We start from the raw sequence: 19,248 nt of genomic DNA, 5'->3' as shown, positions 1-19,248 counted from the left end.
TCCAAGGGTTTTTAATTGATTTTATTTAGAAACTTTCATGTGATTAAGTTTTTACCAATAATTGAGACTTTACTTTGATTAAAGGTATTTACTCTAACTAAAATTAATTGAGACTTTACTTTGATTAATTAAGCTTTTTATGTGGTAAGGAGATAAAAGAATAGACATGATTAGGTATAGTAAAATTTGATTGAGACTGTACTTTGGTTGAATTTACTGTGGATAATCTAAAAGTTCTCACTTTTAATTGAGACTGTACTTTGGTTAAAAGTGAGAACGTCAACAAATTAATTGAAACTTTACATTGATTAATTTGTAAATCTACAACAATAATTAATTGAGCAATAATTTTTAGATAACCGATGATGAATCTATTTTGAAAAAGCAATGGAATCAATCTATTTTCTTTACTATTGTTTCTATCTTATTTTATCTTTTTATCTTAATCCTCCCCTATTTTTATTATTTGACTAACCGTTTTGTATAGATTTTATAAGAACTAACTTGTTAAAAATCAATTTCGTGTTCGTTGGGAGACGACTTTGGGTTACTTTACCCTTTCTATTTTGTTGACTACTATCTTAGAAATATTGACGTTGCTATAGTTTAGTAGTATTAATTTGATCGCGTCAACGACAGCGTTATCAAATTTGACGCTGTTGCCGGGGAACACAGTTAGAATTTTTATCATTTTAGTTCTTATTTTTATTTTTATTCTTTTAATTTTATTTTTATTTTTTGTTTATCACTAACATTTTCTTTTCTCAATTTTTGTTCTAACATTTTGTTTTTATTTTCTTTAGTTATTTTATTTTATTTACTTATTTTTTTTAAGCATAGTTTTTGTTAGAGGAATTTTGTTGGAAAATTTGTGAAACTAGTTGGGAAAAACATTGGCTAAGGAAAGATAAGGTACTTAAGTTGTCCATTGAGACGCACCTCTCTTTCCTAGAAGTCTACTCAACAAGCTTTCAACTTATTTCTTTTTAGAAAACCTCTTTCAAAAATGCAAAATAATTTTTCATACGAAAATAATCAACATTGTAGTTTTCAAATGGATTACAATTGCTATCCACAACAACCATGTGATTTTCAGCAACAAATTGTCACACCTACTTCTGCACCTGATATAAGTGGGTTAACTTTACGACAATTTAATATTAAACACAAAAACAACAACAACAACCACATCGATAGCTCACTCCCCACTAGCCCCAAAATAATTAAAACATTTTCAAAACTTTTGCTCTGATACCAATTGTAACATCCCGGTAGGATATTACTTAAAATAAAATAAAGTAAAATAAAAATAAATAAATTACTCATTTATTCTTATACCATTTCCCAAAAAACACGGGAAATTTTAAAACGTCAAAACATTAATACTAAATTATTAATAGTCACATTACTCTAAAATTCGCCTTTACAAAATAAAAATCCAAATCCATGAAAAACTGAAATCAAATTACAAGATTTAAAATAAATTCTTGTATAAATAAATCCCATGTACTATGAGTCCATTCTCTGCCACTAAGCAGCTCCTGGCTCACCTGAAACATCATCTGCTCCCACACACACAGAGATTGGGTGAGTTATGCACATACATATATATATATATATAAAATATGTTATCCATCCCAAAGAAAATAACATCATTAAAGTATTTCATTATTTTCAAATTTCCCATCCCTGATCTCATAGTCCTTCATGAGTCATACGCATGAACTAGATCTTGGGACCTCATTATGCTCCCACGAAACTAACACATTCGTGGTCCAACCCTACGAGCCTATCCTGCTCATAGTCCTGCCCTACAGACTCCTCATTTGTAGTAAAACATCCAAGCCTCCCTCGCTCGGACCATGGCACACACGCAATCACCATACTATGGACTCCTCGCCCAATAGCAGCCGACGAGAACATAACAGTTCCTTGCCCATCGTGCGTCTGACGCATGTAATCACCATACTAAGGACTCCTCACCACTTAGCAGCCGATGAGAACTACACAATTCCATGCCCATCATGCGTCCAACCATCAAACACATCCCAGACCCCTATTGACTTAGTCCTTCAAGCCCAAACACCACAAACACAAGCATATAATTCTGATACTTTAGAAACTCACAATCAAACAATCCTACATCACACACAAACATGAACTTGTAGTATTCTCGCTTAAGTTAGAGCTCTTCGCCCAGGCTAGCCCGTCAGCCTCGCTTAAGCCACCCTACCTCGCTTGAGCAAGTGTGAAACAGTGGCTTCACCACCTCTTCTCGCTTAGGCGAGCTCTTCTCGCCTGAGCGAGTCATACTTGCGCCCAAAAACACACAAACCTCGCCTGAACAAGAAATCGACTTAAAATTTGTGCCACACCACTTCGTGAACTCGCTTAGGCAAGCCACTCTCGCCTAAGCGAGAGTATCCATCGCTCAGAACTCAAAAACTTCTCGCCTGGATGAGAAGTTGTGCCCAACTTGTGAGGTTTCATCGTGACCTCGCTTAGGCTAGCCTCACTCGCCTGAGCGAGTGAACGTGTCGCTCAAACCTAAACTTCGTCGCCTGAGCGAGAAGCTCGAGCCAAAACCCTGAATGAATTTATGCAACTCTCGTCTAGGCGAGAGAGACTCGCTTGGGCGAAACTTGTAGAGTTTCGCCACTTTTCATGCACCAAAACACTAAAACAATGCCAAACTTACAATGCAATCACTCTCATTCAATCTGTTTCATCAATCAATCCATAAAAACACATTGTAATATGTTTGAATTCCCCAAGACGCATAATTTGGCCACAAATAACAATAACAGTACCCAAAACCCTCATCCAATTCTTATAAAACACCAAAAGGGCTTTGTACCCAACATTCAATCCATCAATTCTCAATTACGGTGCATAAAATGCCAAAATCATACCACATGGAATCCTATTGAGGGCAAAACGCAGAATCACAAGCAATATTGAAATACCCATAAATTCAGCACCCCTAACCTGGAATTCTTGATTAAAAATTGAGAAGAATGACAGTTCCTTGGTTCTCCCAGGCTTTTGTTTCAGCCCCTCTCTCAATTCAACCCTTGCTCACCCAAAAACTCACTTCTCACTCTCTAATTCATGCTCCTTTCCAAGTCAAATATCAGCACTGCCAAAACCCTTCTTTTCCCCCAATTTGGCCCTTATATATGTGTCTAAAAAAATAGTTTTAAGGCTAAAACGCAAATGGGCTTAATGGTGGTTTTATTTCCATTCAAAAGCAATTACTTAGTGGTTTTATATTATTTTTCCAGCCCTTAGGCTGCCTCCTTATTCTAGTTTCACCTTTGTCCTTTCACTTCCACTCCAAAACTAGAATTAGCAAAAATAGAACCTACTTTAGTGATAACTATTATAATCCTATTATTATAATATCACTCACTAGTCCCACATATATATCAAAAATAATAATAAATCCAAACAACACAAAATTGCCATACAAAGGACTTGAACCCAAGTCCTCTCACATAATAAAGTACTCTCAACCATTTGAGCTAACACTTTTCCATGTCATACTAATTACCATTTAATGTCATAAAAATCTCCTTCTCCCGCATTTATTAATTAATTAATTATTTAATTAATTAATTTTCACAGGTCTTATAACTATCATGTCGAGAGAAATTGCCAAAAGAACTGAGGCAAAAAATGTGTCGAAATGTGTGCCGGTGACTATTTTGGCAACTCGTGATATTACTATAGATAATGAGAATGTAAAGCAGTGGTTGATCTAGTGGAAAGATAAAGATGTGACAAAAGCAACTTAGGAAGATCAATTTGTGATGCATCATCAATTTCCTGATTCAGCAAGAGGGGGTATTGATAGGCCTAATACAAGTCAAGAGAATAGGCCCAAAGTATGGAGGGTTTATGTAAGGAAAATGGGGATGGAGGAAAGAATGTGGACGTGGTAGAGAGAGAGAAAAGGAAATGTGCCTTTTTGTTATAGAGGCGTTAGGGAGTGAATAAGGAGAGGGGAGAATATCAGGTTGTTTGGGAGCAGAGATTCTCTCTGTAGGAGCATTGCTCTAGGGTAGAAGACATACTGTGAATAAGGAGAAGGGAGAATATCAGGTTGTTTGGGAGTAGAGATTCTCTCTATAGGAGCATTGCTCTAGGGTAGAAGACATATTGTCTTTCTATATTTCATCTATATTGTAACAATACAATTTCATACAGTTTCATATTGTCTCTGATTCTCTATTATTGCCTATATTTTTATTTTGTATGTGTTGGTCTACATCAAATCTCCAAGAAAAATTCTCATTTCCAAATGCAACATCACAATACTAAAAAAGAGACTATAATTTAAAGCACTAGAGCTCCACCTATTTGTTGTCACTCCTAGCAATCCTGCAACCAAAGAAACATCAATTCAAAGTCAAACAAAAATTCCACTAATCTCAATCAGACGTTAGCCTTCACACTCAAAACTTAGCACCCAACATGTAAGAATCAAAACAAAAAATACCCAATGAGGTAATGATTAAAAAAAATAAAATCTTGATCCATTTTGCAAGATGTTCTCTGTGACACAGATGAACGATTTGACTTCCACACAACACAGGAGTAAAAGGGAACAAACAAAAGCAAGAGTGTCAGGAGGGTGACCTAGCTTTGGAGCTGTGGCTAGAAGCAAAGCTATACACAATGCCAATATGGACTGAAGAGAGAAGGTAAAGAAAATGCAGCAATAAGGCATCGAATGCAAATGCAAAATGAGAGAAGGAAGAGAGTTTGCGTGGTGCTTGTGAAATTGCAAGTTTTTTGTATCGTTAAATTGAAATTCAATCACTCTTTTTTAAATTGCAATACTAAAAGAGAATTTGGTAATTCGGTAAAACCCTAAGCACAATAAATGAAAGAAAAGAGATGAATGGTACCAAGCAAACCACACGCAATTCAGCTTCAATAGTGACCGAGTGAAGAACCCATTGCTTAAGGTTCATGAGAACGATGAAGTAAAGAACCACAATGGAAGGAAAATAGCAACACTATTTCCTCTATTCAATTCAAGGGGATTATGTAGCAGACAAAAACCTATGATTTTTATTTAATCAAATGATATTTCTTTAAAACTAAATAATATATGTAGAACTTATGTTTGTTTATAAACTAGTCTTAGACTGTGTGCACATGGGTTGTGATGTTTTTATTTTTTTAATTTGTTAAATGACTATAAAAGCGAATTTAGTATTTTAATAGTACAAAAGAATGTATAGTTATGGTGTTGGGTTTTAAATGTTTTACCCTGACAAAATATTTAAAATAATAATATTTAGTTTTAAGATTTTTTTTTAAAATATTTGCATCGGTATAAGATAAATAAGATTTAAATTCGTTATAATATGTAATTGTACATAATATAACAAATTAAATAATACAAATCATTTGTAAATATGTATTCAACATATATAAATAGAAGGCAAGTTATAATACAATTGATTTCATAATTATGTATAGCTTTAACTAATAAAAATAAGATGTAGATATATTATATCGTATGGATCTCGTACAAAACAATAATAATATTATTACTATTTAGGATAATGATAATGTAAAATAATAACAATAACAATAGTAGAATAATAAGTAGAAGAATATAAATAATAATACTACACATTTGTTAATACAAATAATATTAACATTCAAATAATAATAATACTATTAATAATAATAAAAATAATAACAATATAATAGTTTAGATATATGGTGGATTATGGATTTCGTACACAATAATAATAATAATAATAATAATAATAATAATAATAATAATAATAATAATAGAATGATACTAATAATTACAATAACACCAAATATTCGTTAATACCGATCATATTAATATTAATAATTGTATCATATTAATACTAATAATTGTACTATATTATCTAAGAATAGAAACACAGATACAAACAATTAATATATTTCTTTTTTCACTAAATTAATTAATTTTTCTGTTGTACTGGTGTCATAGTGTTACAAAGATGTATCGTTATATTTCTTATTAACAATATATTTTACAATAATAATATTTCTTTTATGAAATTTGTATTGTATGTAACACAAATAATATTCGAATTCATTACAAGGTATAATAACTCCTGTTTGATCATAAGTAAATAATATAAATAGTTTATAATCACGTATGATCTATATTACTTAATGTTGTACATAATAATTAACTATACATCCTTAGGTATAATAATAATAATAATAATAATAATAATAATAATAATATTATTATTATTATTATAACAACAATAATAATATAATAAAAAAATAATAATAATAGATAATAATAATAATAGTAATAATAATAATAATAATAATAGAATAATAATAGTAGAATAATAGAAATAATAATAAATATTTATTAATAGTAATATATTATTAGTTATGTGTAATAAAACAATATTGTTCAACGATCAAAATCAATAATGTAACTTTTTGCACTATATATCTAGTTATAATACAATTTAAAGAATCACAAAAAGAAAAAAATTACACTACACTTGTAATTTTCTCATAATTTCTACAATTTCAGAATTCAAAATTTTTTTACCTCTTAAGGTAATTTGGACACGTGTCATCTTCTTATGAAGTCTCAGGCCATCTTTCTCACTTTTCACCACACTCACATTTTTCCTCTCTCTTCACTTCCCCTCTCTCTTCACTTTCCCTTTCAGGCCGTCTTACGCACTCTTCACTTCTCTGCTTCCTCAAACCCTAGCCACCTCTCTGCCTCTGCCTCCACCTTAGTTGCTCTGTTTCGCTCTTCCTCCAAATTCTTAACATGAAATAACGCTCTCCACCTCTCTTCACTCTCCCTCTCTTGAACCCTACCATGTTTTACGCATTCTCCACTTCTCTACCTCCTCAAACCCTAGCCACCTCTCTACCGCCACCTTAGACAGTCTCTCTCGGTCTTCCTCCACAAATGCGATCCACCTCTCTTCCTTCTCAACTTCATTCGACATTTTTGCCGCGTCAAATCATCTCCACGATTCTCTCGACTCAAACCCTCTCCACTTTTGTGCCGCATGAAACCCTCTCCATTCGAATCGCACTCTCCCCTTTTCTGCCTCCTCAAACCCTAGGCACCTCTCTGACGCCGCCTGAAACGCTCTCCTCAAACCCTTTTTTTTTTCTTAGTCTCAGTGATTCCAACTTCGTTAACATCAATTTTTTTTGGCTTCTAACTCATTTTTTGGTTTGTTTTGTTTGTGTAGATTGTTTTTGTGCTTCTATGCCCCCATCTCTCTGACGTCGCCTCAAACGCTTTCCATCGCTCTTGGGTAATAAATTTGATCTCTTCACTTTTCATTTTGAAACCCTAATTTTTCATTTCTTACTCATGTTTTTGTTTGTAGATTGTTTTTGTGGTTCTGTACCGCCTGAAACCCTCTCGACGTCTCGGCTGAATCAAACCCTATCCACTTATTTGTGGACATAGACTCAAACCCTACCATTTCAATCTGATATGTTCTTCTAATCATACATTCTATTTTCATCTCTTCACTTCTCATTTTGAAACCCTAATTAATTTGTTGTTAATTTTATTGATTTTATTGATTCCAACTTCGCTTACATTTGTTTTTTATAAATCTAACTCATGTTTTTGTGTATATTGTTTTTGTGGTTCTGTACCGCCTCAAACCCTTTCAAGGTCTCTGCTGAATCAAACCCTCTCCACTTCTTTGCCGCCTCAAACCCTACCATTTCAATCTGATATGTTCTTCTAATCTTACTTTCTATTTTCATCTCTTCACTTCTCATTTTGAAACTGTAATTAATTTTTTCTTAATTTTATTGATTCCAACTTCGTTTACATTTTATTTTTTAGAAATCTAACTCATGTTTTTGTGTTTTTTTTATGTAGATTGTTTTTGGGGTTATTCCTTCATTAACTCTAAGAAGATAACTTCATCCTAACGAGCACTACGGATTCCAGTTTCTGATCAAATTTCTTTTCTCCATTATAATTAAATTTATAATGGAATGCCTTTAATATGTTGTATTGTTTACTTCATATATTTTTTATTAAACATGTCTTCCATTGTTATTAATTTTCTGATGTCTGATGAAGAAGTTTGAGCTTGATCTTATTGTCCCTCAACTTTCAAGAAACCCCAACACTTGAGGTTTATTTCATTCTGATGTTATTTTTATATTTTCTCTTACTTTCCATTCACTTTAACTTTCAAGACACGCCAAGATTTCAGGTATAATTTTGTTTAAATGCAGAAACTCTTGCCATCCTATGTCATAAGCAAATTTGTTGTTGATTATTTATGAATTTGTTGTATTCATTATTTTTGTTGTTGTATTGTTGATTCAAAGATCTTCCATACTACCGTTTCAAAATCTTTTTTTGTGGCCTATTGCATGTTTTATTGGTTTCTATTACCTGAGAAAGTTGCTTCTTAATATTAGTAGGATGTAATTTGACCTTTTATTGTTAATGTTTGCTGAAATTTGATCTGATTGTACCTCAACTTTCAAGAAAGCTCAACATTTCAGGTTTACTTAATTCAAACCCCAACATTTGAGGTTTATTTCATTCTGATGTTATTTTTATATTTTCTCTTACTTTCCATTCACCTTAACTTTCAAGAGACGCCAAGATTTCAAGTATAATTTTGTTTAAATGTAGAAATTGTTGCCATCTTAAGTCATAGCAAATTTGTTGTTGATTAGTTATGAATTTGTTGTATTGATTTTTTTTTGTATCGTTGATTCAAAGATCTTCCATACTACAGTTTTAAAATTATTTTTTTGTGGCCTATTGCATGTTTTATTGGTTTCTATTAACTGAGAAAGTTGCTTCTTAATATTACCAGGATGTAATTTGACCTTTTATTCTTAATGTTTGCTGAAATTTAATCTGATTGTACCTCAACTTTCAAGAAATCCCAACATTTCATGTTTACTTAATTCAAACCCCAACATTTGTTGTATTGATTTTTTTTTTTGTTTTATTGTTGATTCAAAGATATTCCATACTACCGTTTGAAAAATAATTTTTTGTGACCTATTGCATATTTTATTATTTTCTATTACATGAGATAGTTGCTTCTTAATATTAGCAGGATGTAATTTGACCTTTTATTCTTAATGTTTGTTGAAATTTGATCTGATTGTACCTCAACTTTCAAGAAACCCCAACATTTCAGGTTTACTTAATTCTTATGTCTTTTGATATGCATACATCAAGTCAGTTCTTTCCTTTTTCATCTATGTTACAACATTTATCTTACCTTTTGCATTACTTTACTTCTTTCCTTTTTTCTTCTTTGTGTTTTAAATTTACAAATGTTCAAATTACATATTTATTTGAAATCAGATCTTTATTTCCTATTTTCGTTGTTTTGTCAACCTTTTCCAACATTTAAAGTGACTTTATGTTGTCTTTTTGTACTGCTCTCTGCCATATTTCCTTTTATTGCACAACATTGAGCCATGTGAAAAACAGCTTTTGTTTTTTTCTGTGATCTTTGTATTTTTGTCAATCACTTTTTCCTATTTTTACTCCATTTGGTCAACCTAAACCACAGTCTGCGTATTGTTTTAGTAAATATCTTTACTCATGTCAAAATCTGCTTTTGCTTTTCCCGATTGTTTCTAAATTTGTGAAATGAAAACCAGAGCATGTGTATGGTGTTGTTTTTTATTTATGATCTTCCAATATTTTTTTATTATGTGTTTTTGTTTTGTTCAAATACATGTCTGCAGACTTTTCTTCATTCCTTACTATACTCTAATTTCCCTCATTTCCCTCATTCCTTAAACCATGTCTGTTATCCAAAAACACACTCACTCCTTACAAGAACTCAACCCTGAGAAGGAAAGTTGGAATATCGTTGCAAGAGTTGTAATAATGTTCATAATGTCTTTATTGTTTTTTTAGGTATAAACTGAAACTTCATGTAATTGATGCTACGGATTCTACCACTTTTGTTGTATTTGATCGTGAATCAAGTGCAATGTTGAAGAAATCATGCTCTGACATTCTTGACTTACAAGACAAGGTTAAGTTTTTAATCTAATCATTCCTGCTTATATTGTTGACATTTAACTTGATGTTTTGTTTGATTTTCAAATGAATTCACAATCAATTATTTCCTATTTTATATTGGGTACTTCGTTTCCACTTATTTTAATCATTATTGTTATGTAAAGTAATTCTTTTTCATTAATTTACATCATTTATACTAATCCTTTTTTAATAGAACACTGCTGTTGGAAACTTGCCTAAAGAGTTTGAAGTCCTAATTGATAAGACCTATCTATTCAAAGTTGAGTGCAAAAATGATTATAGCAAATTTGAACAATCATTCAGAGTTAAAAAAGTTTGCATGGATGAAAAAGTAATTGAAAGCTTTTCTGATGTTGAAATTAAGTCTTTGGTAAGATCTTTTTTTTTTTTGACGTCTTATCCTATATTTTTCTTTAATTTTAATATTATTTATATTGGATACAATTTTTAGGATCTATACTTTGCAAATGAAGAAGAAAGCAAAGTAAATGAGCGAACAAATCAAATCTCATCTGATTCCATTGTAGAGGTAGTTGAAGATTACAATTTAACTTATTTTGTAAAGCTTTGTATATGCTAATTTGTTTAATTTTTTTTTTTAGGATTTGCTGATCAAATTCACAGAAGAATCAAATGATGTTGAGACTCTAAGTGATCATTTAAACAATATAGTATCAAGCCATGTTCCTCCCAAAGAATCCTTGAAAAATAAAGATGTAATTGATGTTGAGATTGATGAGTTAACCCGCAAAGAATCATCTCATCTGGACAATCTTGATTTGGCTACTCAACCACCTGTCCTAGCACTTAAAAGACAAAGTCGATCTATGGTTCAAGAAAACAAGAAGATTCCAGTGAAGATGTTGAAAAAGAATATCAAGATTGAAAAGTTATAGACTACAAATTGTAATAGACTTTATTTGGTGGTTGATGTTGATTATGTTATTTTTTGAAAAACATTTGCTGTTGTTATGTATTTGTACTCATGACCACTATTTTGTATTTTGTATTTTGAATTATGGTCATTGAACTTTGTTATATGACAATATAGTTGTGTAATTCATCCATTGTGGTTATTGAACTTTGTTATATTACAATATAGTTGTTTATAATAAATTGTTAAACTTTTTTTCATAATTTAATAATTTATAATAATTATTACAAATAATCTCGTGCATTGCACGGGTCAAAAAACTAGTTATAATAAAATGAAGGTTAAAATACTCCGTTGATCCTCGTTTTTATGCCAAAATCTCAATTTAGTCTTCGTATTTTTCTTAGTCTCAATTAGATCCACATTTTTGTAAATTAATAACAATTAAGTCATTTTCGTTAGTATAGAACTAACATCGTTAAGTAGGTATCACGTGTTAACTCCTCATTATTTGAATTTTTTTTAATTTTTTTAAATTTAAATTTTTTTTTAATTTTTTAATTTTTTTTAAATATTTATGCCACATGTCACTTTTGTAGTGTGTCATGTGTGTTTAATATGGTGACACGTGTCAAATTAGTGTATGAATCTCAATTTGGTCCTCAAATTTGTTAATTTGATTTGATTTCAGTCCCAATTTTTTTTAAAAATTTTCAATTTCAAATACTCCAAATTTAGACCAAACTTTACTTTTATATAATGTTATGATTATTTTTATTAATTTTATTAAATATTTTAATAATATTAATTATATTTAATATTAAAATTTTACAAATATTTATTTTAATTTGTTATAAAATTGTTTTAAAATTTTATATTTGAATTTATAATATTGTTATTTTTAAACCAACTCTAAAAAAATTGTTAATATATAATGTTATACAAATATTTCGAATATAAATTTATAAATCTATATATTTATACTTTTAAATAAAATTTAATAAAGTTTAATGTAAAATATAAATTTAAATAAATTAAATATTGTTAAACATATGTAATACAAATATCACTTGTAATAAAAGTATCATCATAACATTTATATAAAAATTAAATTTGATCTAAATTTGAAGCACATGAAACTAAAAATTTAAAAAAAAAATTGGAACTGATATCAAATCAAATTAACAAATATGAAGACCAAATTGAGATTCATACAATAATTTGACACGTGTCACCATATTAGATTGACACGTGACACTACAAAAGTGACATGTGGCATAAATTTTTTTTTTAAATTAAAAATTTAAAAAAAAGTCTTAAAAAATTCAAAAAGAAATTCAAAAAATTCAAAAGAATGAGGAGCTGACATGTGACACCTACTTGACTATAATTATTACTAATTTACAAAAATGTAAACCTAATTGAGACTAATAAAAATACAAGAATCAAATTAAGATTGTAGTACAAAAAGAGGAGTAATAGAGTATTTTAACCTAAAATGAAATATATATATATATATATATATATATATATATATATATATATATATATATATATATATATATATATATATGTGTGCACGAACCATACTAATAACAAATATATGTATACTAAGCATTATGTATGGCGTACAAAAAAATTATTTTAATAATACTTATAAAAATAACAACGAAAAATAATAATAATAGTAAAATAATAATAATATTATCTAAATAAAAACAAAAAACACAAAATAAAAATAAAAAAACACAAAAAAGTCAAAGATGTAAAAGTTACAACATTTATTCATGAAGTGTAAAACAATTTTGTTTCTACAATACTCAACTTGAAGGTAAATACTACCTTAAATACATATTAAACAGCTAAAAAGAGACAATTCTTACAACCTCTACCAAACAAATACCAGACCTCTGTTATTCTTTATTGATATCAACTGGACCACAAACACCGACAGGGACATTGTCAAAGTAGGCACCATAGTTATGTTTGAATGAAGAGATCACTGATAGTTACCAAAAGAACACCAATGCTGGCATAATTAATACCTTTATGAGATGTGTGCTTGTTACTTACAAGTAAACCAACAATGCCACTGAATTGTTATATCTCATTTTCCCTAACCTCAAATTGTTCTAGACTCGTAGGTGAATGAACAAGTATTGCCCATTTTGAGCATACTAGTAATCTTGGAGTACATACATGAAATGAAGAATATATGATTTCAATATGGTGAGCTTCTCCTATAAAAATGAGAATTGGATACGAAATTTTACAGTCAGGACTTACTCTTCTCCTATTAGAGTTCACTTCTAGCTTAGCATCGTGGACCAAATAGGGTTGTTTCACAAACATCAACACTGACCAAAGTTTTGCCACAGGTTAGAATAGTTAATACCCAAAATTATGAGGAAACAAAATAAAATTATTACCTTGCAATGCAACATAAGTAATCGCTTTATCTTTTGTGACAACCTTTAACCCAAAATTGAGGAGCCCAGCGAGAAACCAAAGGGTCCTCCATCTTTCATTGCACTCACGCCTCCATTGCCAATTCAATCTTGACCAAGGTATTAAAATTCGCACCTTGGAAAATAAGATCGTGTCCTGATTTATTAATATACCACAAGGCATCCCACAACATTTTTAAAGCAAAGAAAAGACTAATCCTTGTAGTCTTGGAAAGTGGTAGACTGATTAGTTGCCAAAAGTTAGGAAAAAACAAACCCTATAATTATATTTGCCAAAAATGCTACGTAATCAATACCAATAATTTATCCAATAGTAACTACTAGAAAAAATTAAACTAATTATCTTACTCTATAGAGTTCATTTTAAAGGGAGATGGTTGTGTAAAAAAATTTCTTTGACTTTTGATTGAATTACCTTAAAACATAAAAAGTGGTTTTCATAGGCACCTGCTAAGTGGGGACATGTAGGTGCCATGAAGTACTATCACATGATGCAGTGATACAATAATCTCTATTCAAAGGCAAATTCCATGCACAAAGTACGTGTTACCTCTATACCTAAGAATTCTACTGTTAGCTCCAACACACCACATATGGCCCTGCAAGTCCAAATGCCCTTTCATTTCAGCCATTTCCCACACAAACTTGAAAATCCCAAGTGCTCGGTCCATCTGCTTCACACCACGCCCAACCATCTTCTCACTATCTGAAGTCAAGATTCTTCCCATAAACAAGCAAAACCTGCCATTACTTCCATTGACCCCACCGCACATGTCTACTTCAATATCTACCACCCTTCCATAGAGGTAATACAATAATAAAGTGAATAAGCAACGAGAGGAGTGACCCAACATTTTGGAAAGCTTCTTCCTCACAAGGCTTTCTTGATGCTGAGCTTCCTTATATCCAACATTGTTCTCAACCGAAACATCCTTTATGTGCAAAAGCCCCTCCTTCATGATCTCAGCCTTAGCTACATGCAACTTTAACCTCGTTTCCTTTCTACAGCATTCAATCAGATCATTGAACATCACAAGAACATCTTCCCATTTTCGTGAGTTGGTGAAATCAACTTTAGAAGATGAAAGCTTCATCCATGAAGAAGACCCGGAATCTGAAAAGACACCAATTTCAGTCAGAAAGTTCAAACAGCTATGAACAATTTGGCCGCCCAATAAAACATTGTTGTTTAAGCCCCGAGAAGACAAACAATCTTTAAGTGCACCAGTCCATATGCGATGCTGAGTAACCTGGGAGCAAACTTTGTGACGAACCAACTTCCTTTGTTGAGCAGAAACATTAAGAAAGTTGCTCACTTTAGTTAGTGAATCAACCACCATAGGCTCTCTTTCAGTTGCTTTACCAAAAGGGGTAAAAGATTCATATTTTACATTTGAAACAAAAGAGGCCAGCACATGTTTCATTTTGTGCTGAACAAATGTCGACCCAACATACCCACGAACAAGGGACTTGAAGGTACACATGTCACACTCAATGTCATCGTCAAAAAAGGTTGAATTGCTCTTTACATCAATGAGTCTACCATTAACTGCATCCACATTTGCTAGTAAATGGGTCAATTCCTTCACCTTGGGAAACTCATTCTGATACCATTGTAGGCTGAGAGCATCTTTTGAAGTGTGATAAAACGTCGAATTCAGGTAGAAGGCTGCAAACTTGTTGGTTCTAGTAAAATGGTTTCCAGAGTAACGTAGCTCCAAAAATCTAAAACCCATTGTGCCGAAACTAAGTCACCTTCCAAGCAAGTAAAACCAGACTCAAATGACTTTAAGAAATGGTACTTGTGACACATGAACAATGAATGTAGAAAAATAACAAACACAAGAAGCAAACAAGTGGCAACCAAACTAGAAAAATAACTTCCATCAGTGAACAAGAGGCAAAAGCTACAAAAATATTCCCACCAAAAAAAACAAAACGGCAACCAAACTATGATGCTCATTTCTATACCCTAGTGATTTACTTAATGTTAATTAGCAACCACAGTATGATGCCCACTTTTACACCCAAGTAATTTACTTAGTGTTAGTCAGAGTGGGAGAAGCTGCAAGTGAAGTATTATGAAAATCACAAAATTTAGATGCAAACCTTGCACAAATTACTGGAATGAAAATCTAATTCTAATTGAAAAACGTCAACAAAAGAACTGTATCCAATTTTTGTCCTTATGAAAACCAGATGTTGGACATTAATTTCAGATTCAGATATTTACAGTAATGGTAAATAGGGAGAACTAATTCTGCTAACTGTCCAACAAACATATACTAACTCAACTGCCTAATTGTAATCAGTGTTTTTTTGCATACAATCCACCCAATGCAGCTAGGTAACACCGATCCAGCATCTCTAGATGTTTTTATGTTGCATTAAAATGTGTAAAACTTCCATTCAACGCAAACCAAACAGTTTCCAAACACACCCCTAATAATAACAATGTTGGCATATCCGTTCCATCCAACATAACACCGATCATATACCAATCAAAAAAAATTTCCAACACACCCCTCATGTTTTTAGAGGAAAATCTAAGCATCAAAGCTAAGCAAAGCAGCATACCCAAAACTAACACCATATTATCACTATTTATTAAATTTCCTAGTACAAGCGACACAAAAATGGACTAATCTCCACTAAAGAGCAAATCCGAGATGGTTGCGGAAAAACTTACACATCTGATAAAGGGGGCAGCCGGGATAAGAAGCTTGCAACTCTTCTGAAAATGACGAATCTCGCGAAGCGCCGCTGTTCCTGGCTTACTGCGCTTTTTCTTCCTTCCCTGAGTCTGTGGCGCTGCTGCTGCTGCTTCTTCTTTTTTAATTTTTCAACAAATGATGATGAAACATCAGAACACCAAAAATGAATCAGCAGAATAATTACAACCACAGCTCAACTCAAACGAAGTACCCTGCGGCTCCTCTTCTTGAGCCCTTCTACTACTTCTAGTCACAGGCTTCAATCACAATTTGAGAAAACAGATGTCAAATTAGGGATTTCGCAAATCGAAACGGAGAGAGGGAGTTACCGATTGTTGTGGCGTGGATGTGGAAGCGCGACTGACTTTATTTTTTTACCTTTGAATTTGTTCCTGCAGAGGGACAAATAAGATAAGTTAGGCACGAGTGTCACCTTACCATGTAGTCCGCTATCTCCTTAGTTGGTCTCCTTACATGTCGGCTTGAATCCAAGAGGGGTTACCTGCAGAAGAATCTTCGAAGCTCAAGTAAGTCAAAGCTCTCAAAGAGTCAAATCAGCAATTAATGAATGCGTACCTTTAAATGATGGGGTCCACGTGTATTTATAGAACATTAATGACGTTTGACCATTGCATGGGCTGGGTTTTGACCTGGGCCCTAACTTGGGCCATGAGTGGGCCTGGGCCCCAAAACTGGCCCTGGGGACCTATTGAAGGAGGAGCATCGATGTTAGCTAACTTTCTAGGTAAGTAGTCGGCCTTGACCGGCCACTTGCCTAGATGTCTTGTGCTGGTGGTGTCTGGGCACTAGATGCTAGGCGGTTTTGATGTGTATATTTGTTTACTTGGTTGAGTTTGGCTAGGTACGGTACACCAGTCCCCCAGCCTTGTCCGATATGGGTTGTCGGTCAAGGATGATATGTGTTGGTTAACTAGCAAAACCGGCTAGGTGTGATACACCAGTCCCCCAGCCTTTAAGTGTGGTGAACAGTGTTAAGGCTTGGAAGTGTCAGAAGGTAGGTGAAAAGGCGTCAGGTGGTCACATCGTTAAAACTTTGGCGCCGTCGTTTTTTATGTGTCATATCCTTCATAATGGTGTCGATTGGTCTGGGGTTTCATTTTGGCGGGAAGAGTTTTTAGTCGTTTGGGATCGTGGACTATAAATATGGGCTTGAAAGCAGCTGAGGGTTTACTTGGTTCATTTGCGAGTTTTGAAATCAGAGACCTTGTGCGCATAATATTGTCCGACTAGTTCCCAAATTCCGCCGACATCTTTCCGTAAACACGAAAACAGGTATGTCTAGTAGCGATAGCTCATCGTTATCTGCATCTAGTAGTAGTTAGAGTACTGAGTCGGATAGGAGTAGAGATGACCGGCTTCGTGGAGAAGGTATAAGTGTTGGAGTTGGCACAAGTGGGATGCCAATGGAAGTAGTGAGGGAGGTCCGAGAAGATCCTCCTGAAGAGCTGGAGAAAAGTAATTGGCCGGCTAAGGACGGTTATGCGTGGGTTGCGTCCGATGTTCGTGAACAGTCATCCCTGTTTAGGTGGTCTCGTCTGCTGAATTCTTGGCTTAACTGTACGCCCGTCATATCTAGAGGGGTCAGTGGAGATATTGTTTCACTGGAAAGAGTGAGCGCCATCGACCGGGTATGCCACGGTCAAGAGGGGGCTACCGAGAAATTCTTTTACATGTACATGTGTCATTTTTCTCAGCTTCATATACGACTACCTTTCGACGACTTTACTATGGGTGTGCTGCGGGCTTTGAATGTGGCGCCTACTCAACTACACCCTAACAGTTGGGCTTACTTACAGGCCTTCCGCATTCTGTGCGAGTCGCTGTACTTGGAGCCTTCACCTTATGCGTTTTTGTATTTCTATGATACCAGACCCCGGAGGCCGGCTACCTGGTTGTCATTGATAAGTCGTCCTAGCATTAGCAGGTTGGATGCATTCTCCCAATCTTTCAAGCACTTCAAGGACGGATACTTCAAGGTTGTGGTGAAGGAGGGAGGTGAGCCGCATTTCCTGAATGCGGATGGGAGTACAAAGTTCCCTTTTAGTTGGACCAATAACCCTTCGCGTTACAAGGATATGGGAGTGGAGGAGTTGTCGTCTGGAGATAAGGAGGTGGTGGGGATGTTGTTAAGATTTGTGGATAAGTTGCCCACTAAGGGCTTAGTTAGGGTTTATAATTCGGTGCATCCGATTATAGATATTGAAGGTATCTGTTTATTACTTAAACTGTGTTAATGATGCTAAGTTGTTTTGATCCGAGTTGTGATATGTTATTGCAGGACATATGGACAGTCTGGCAAGAAGAACTTGGCGCTCTTTCAAGTGCTGAGGAAGGAGATGGCCGCCAAGGCCAAGGAGGCTGGGAAAACTGGTGTTCCCAATCTGCAGGAATCTGTGGTGGAAGTACACGTTCATGGCGGCACGAAGAGGAAGGCTGAGCTTCCGCCTCGACCCGGGAAGGGTAAGGATGTGAAGAAAGTGAGGGCAGCTATTCTCGGGTCAGGTGATGGGGCGGGGTCGGCCAGTGGCGAGAAGTTGCCGGAAGCCGGACTAATTGAGTTGCCGGAGATATGCGTGAGAAAGGACATCTCAATTAACTTGTCAGATACTGTTGTGAACTCCATCGACAATATGGAGGTTGATCATATTGTGAGAACCATGGTTGAGTTTGGGAGTAAGGCATTGGTGTTGAGTAGACGTGTGGGGTCCCTTTATAGAAGGGAAGTGAAGGAGGCGGGAGGGCTGCAGGATAAAATGGACAAGTTGGCGGAGGAGAAGGCGGCGTTGGAGAAGGAGAAGGAAAGTTGGGAGGCTGAGAGAAAGAGGTTGGTGTCGTGGAAGGTTCGTTGTTTAGATTCTGAGGAGAAATTGAATAAGCGTATAGGGGAGCTTGAGGAAGACTATGAGGATTTAAAGGACAAGTATGACGGGGCTGTTGGTGAATTGGATGACTTGAAGAACAGTGTTATTCAGGAGCATATAAATGGCTTTGAGAAGGGGTTGCGGCAGGCGGCCTTCTTTTATAAGGAAGTGGATGCCCTGGATTCAAGGTTTGATGTAGATAAAGACGTGGTTGGTGGAAAGCTGGTAGGGGAGGATGAAGAGG

General features: G+C 33.9%; 1 protein-coding gene across 1 annotated transcript in view; it reads right to left on the bottom strand.

Annotated features, from left to right (window-relative positions):
* Positions 1 to 16,490, bottom strand: part of LOC114185234 (histone H3.3-like) — a gene marked incomplete at its 5' end in the record, with an annotated part of 64,988 nt that extends 48,498 nt beyond the window's left edge. Inside the window, 3 exons of the mRNA XM_028072850.1 lie at positions 16,098 to 16,237; positions 16,334 to 16,379; positions 16,452 to 16,490. Coding sequence (XP_027928651.1) covers positions 16,098 to 16,237; positions 16,334 to 16,379; positions 16,452 to 16,490 — 225 coding nt within the window. The remainder of the gene's footprint in view (positions 1 to 16,097; positions 16,238 to 16,333; positions 16,380 to 16,451) is intronic.
* Between the last annotated feature and the right edge of the window lie 2,758 nt (positions 16,491 to 19,248).

Source organism: Vigna unguiculata, chromosome 1 (assembly GCF_004118075.2).
Source record: "Vigna unguiculata cultivar IT97K-499-35 chromosome 1, ASM411807v1, whole genome shotgun sequence".
NCBI classification, from domain to species: domain Eukaryota; kingdom Viridiplantae; phylum Streptophyta; class Magnoliopsida; order Fabales; family Fabaceae; genus Vigna; species Vigna unguiculata.
This window is presented reverse-complemented; position numbering and strand designations above follow the sequence as displayed.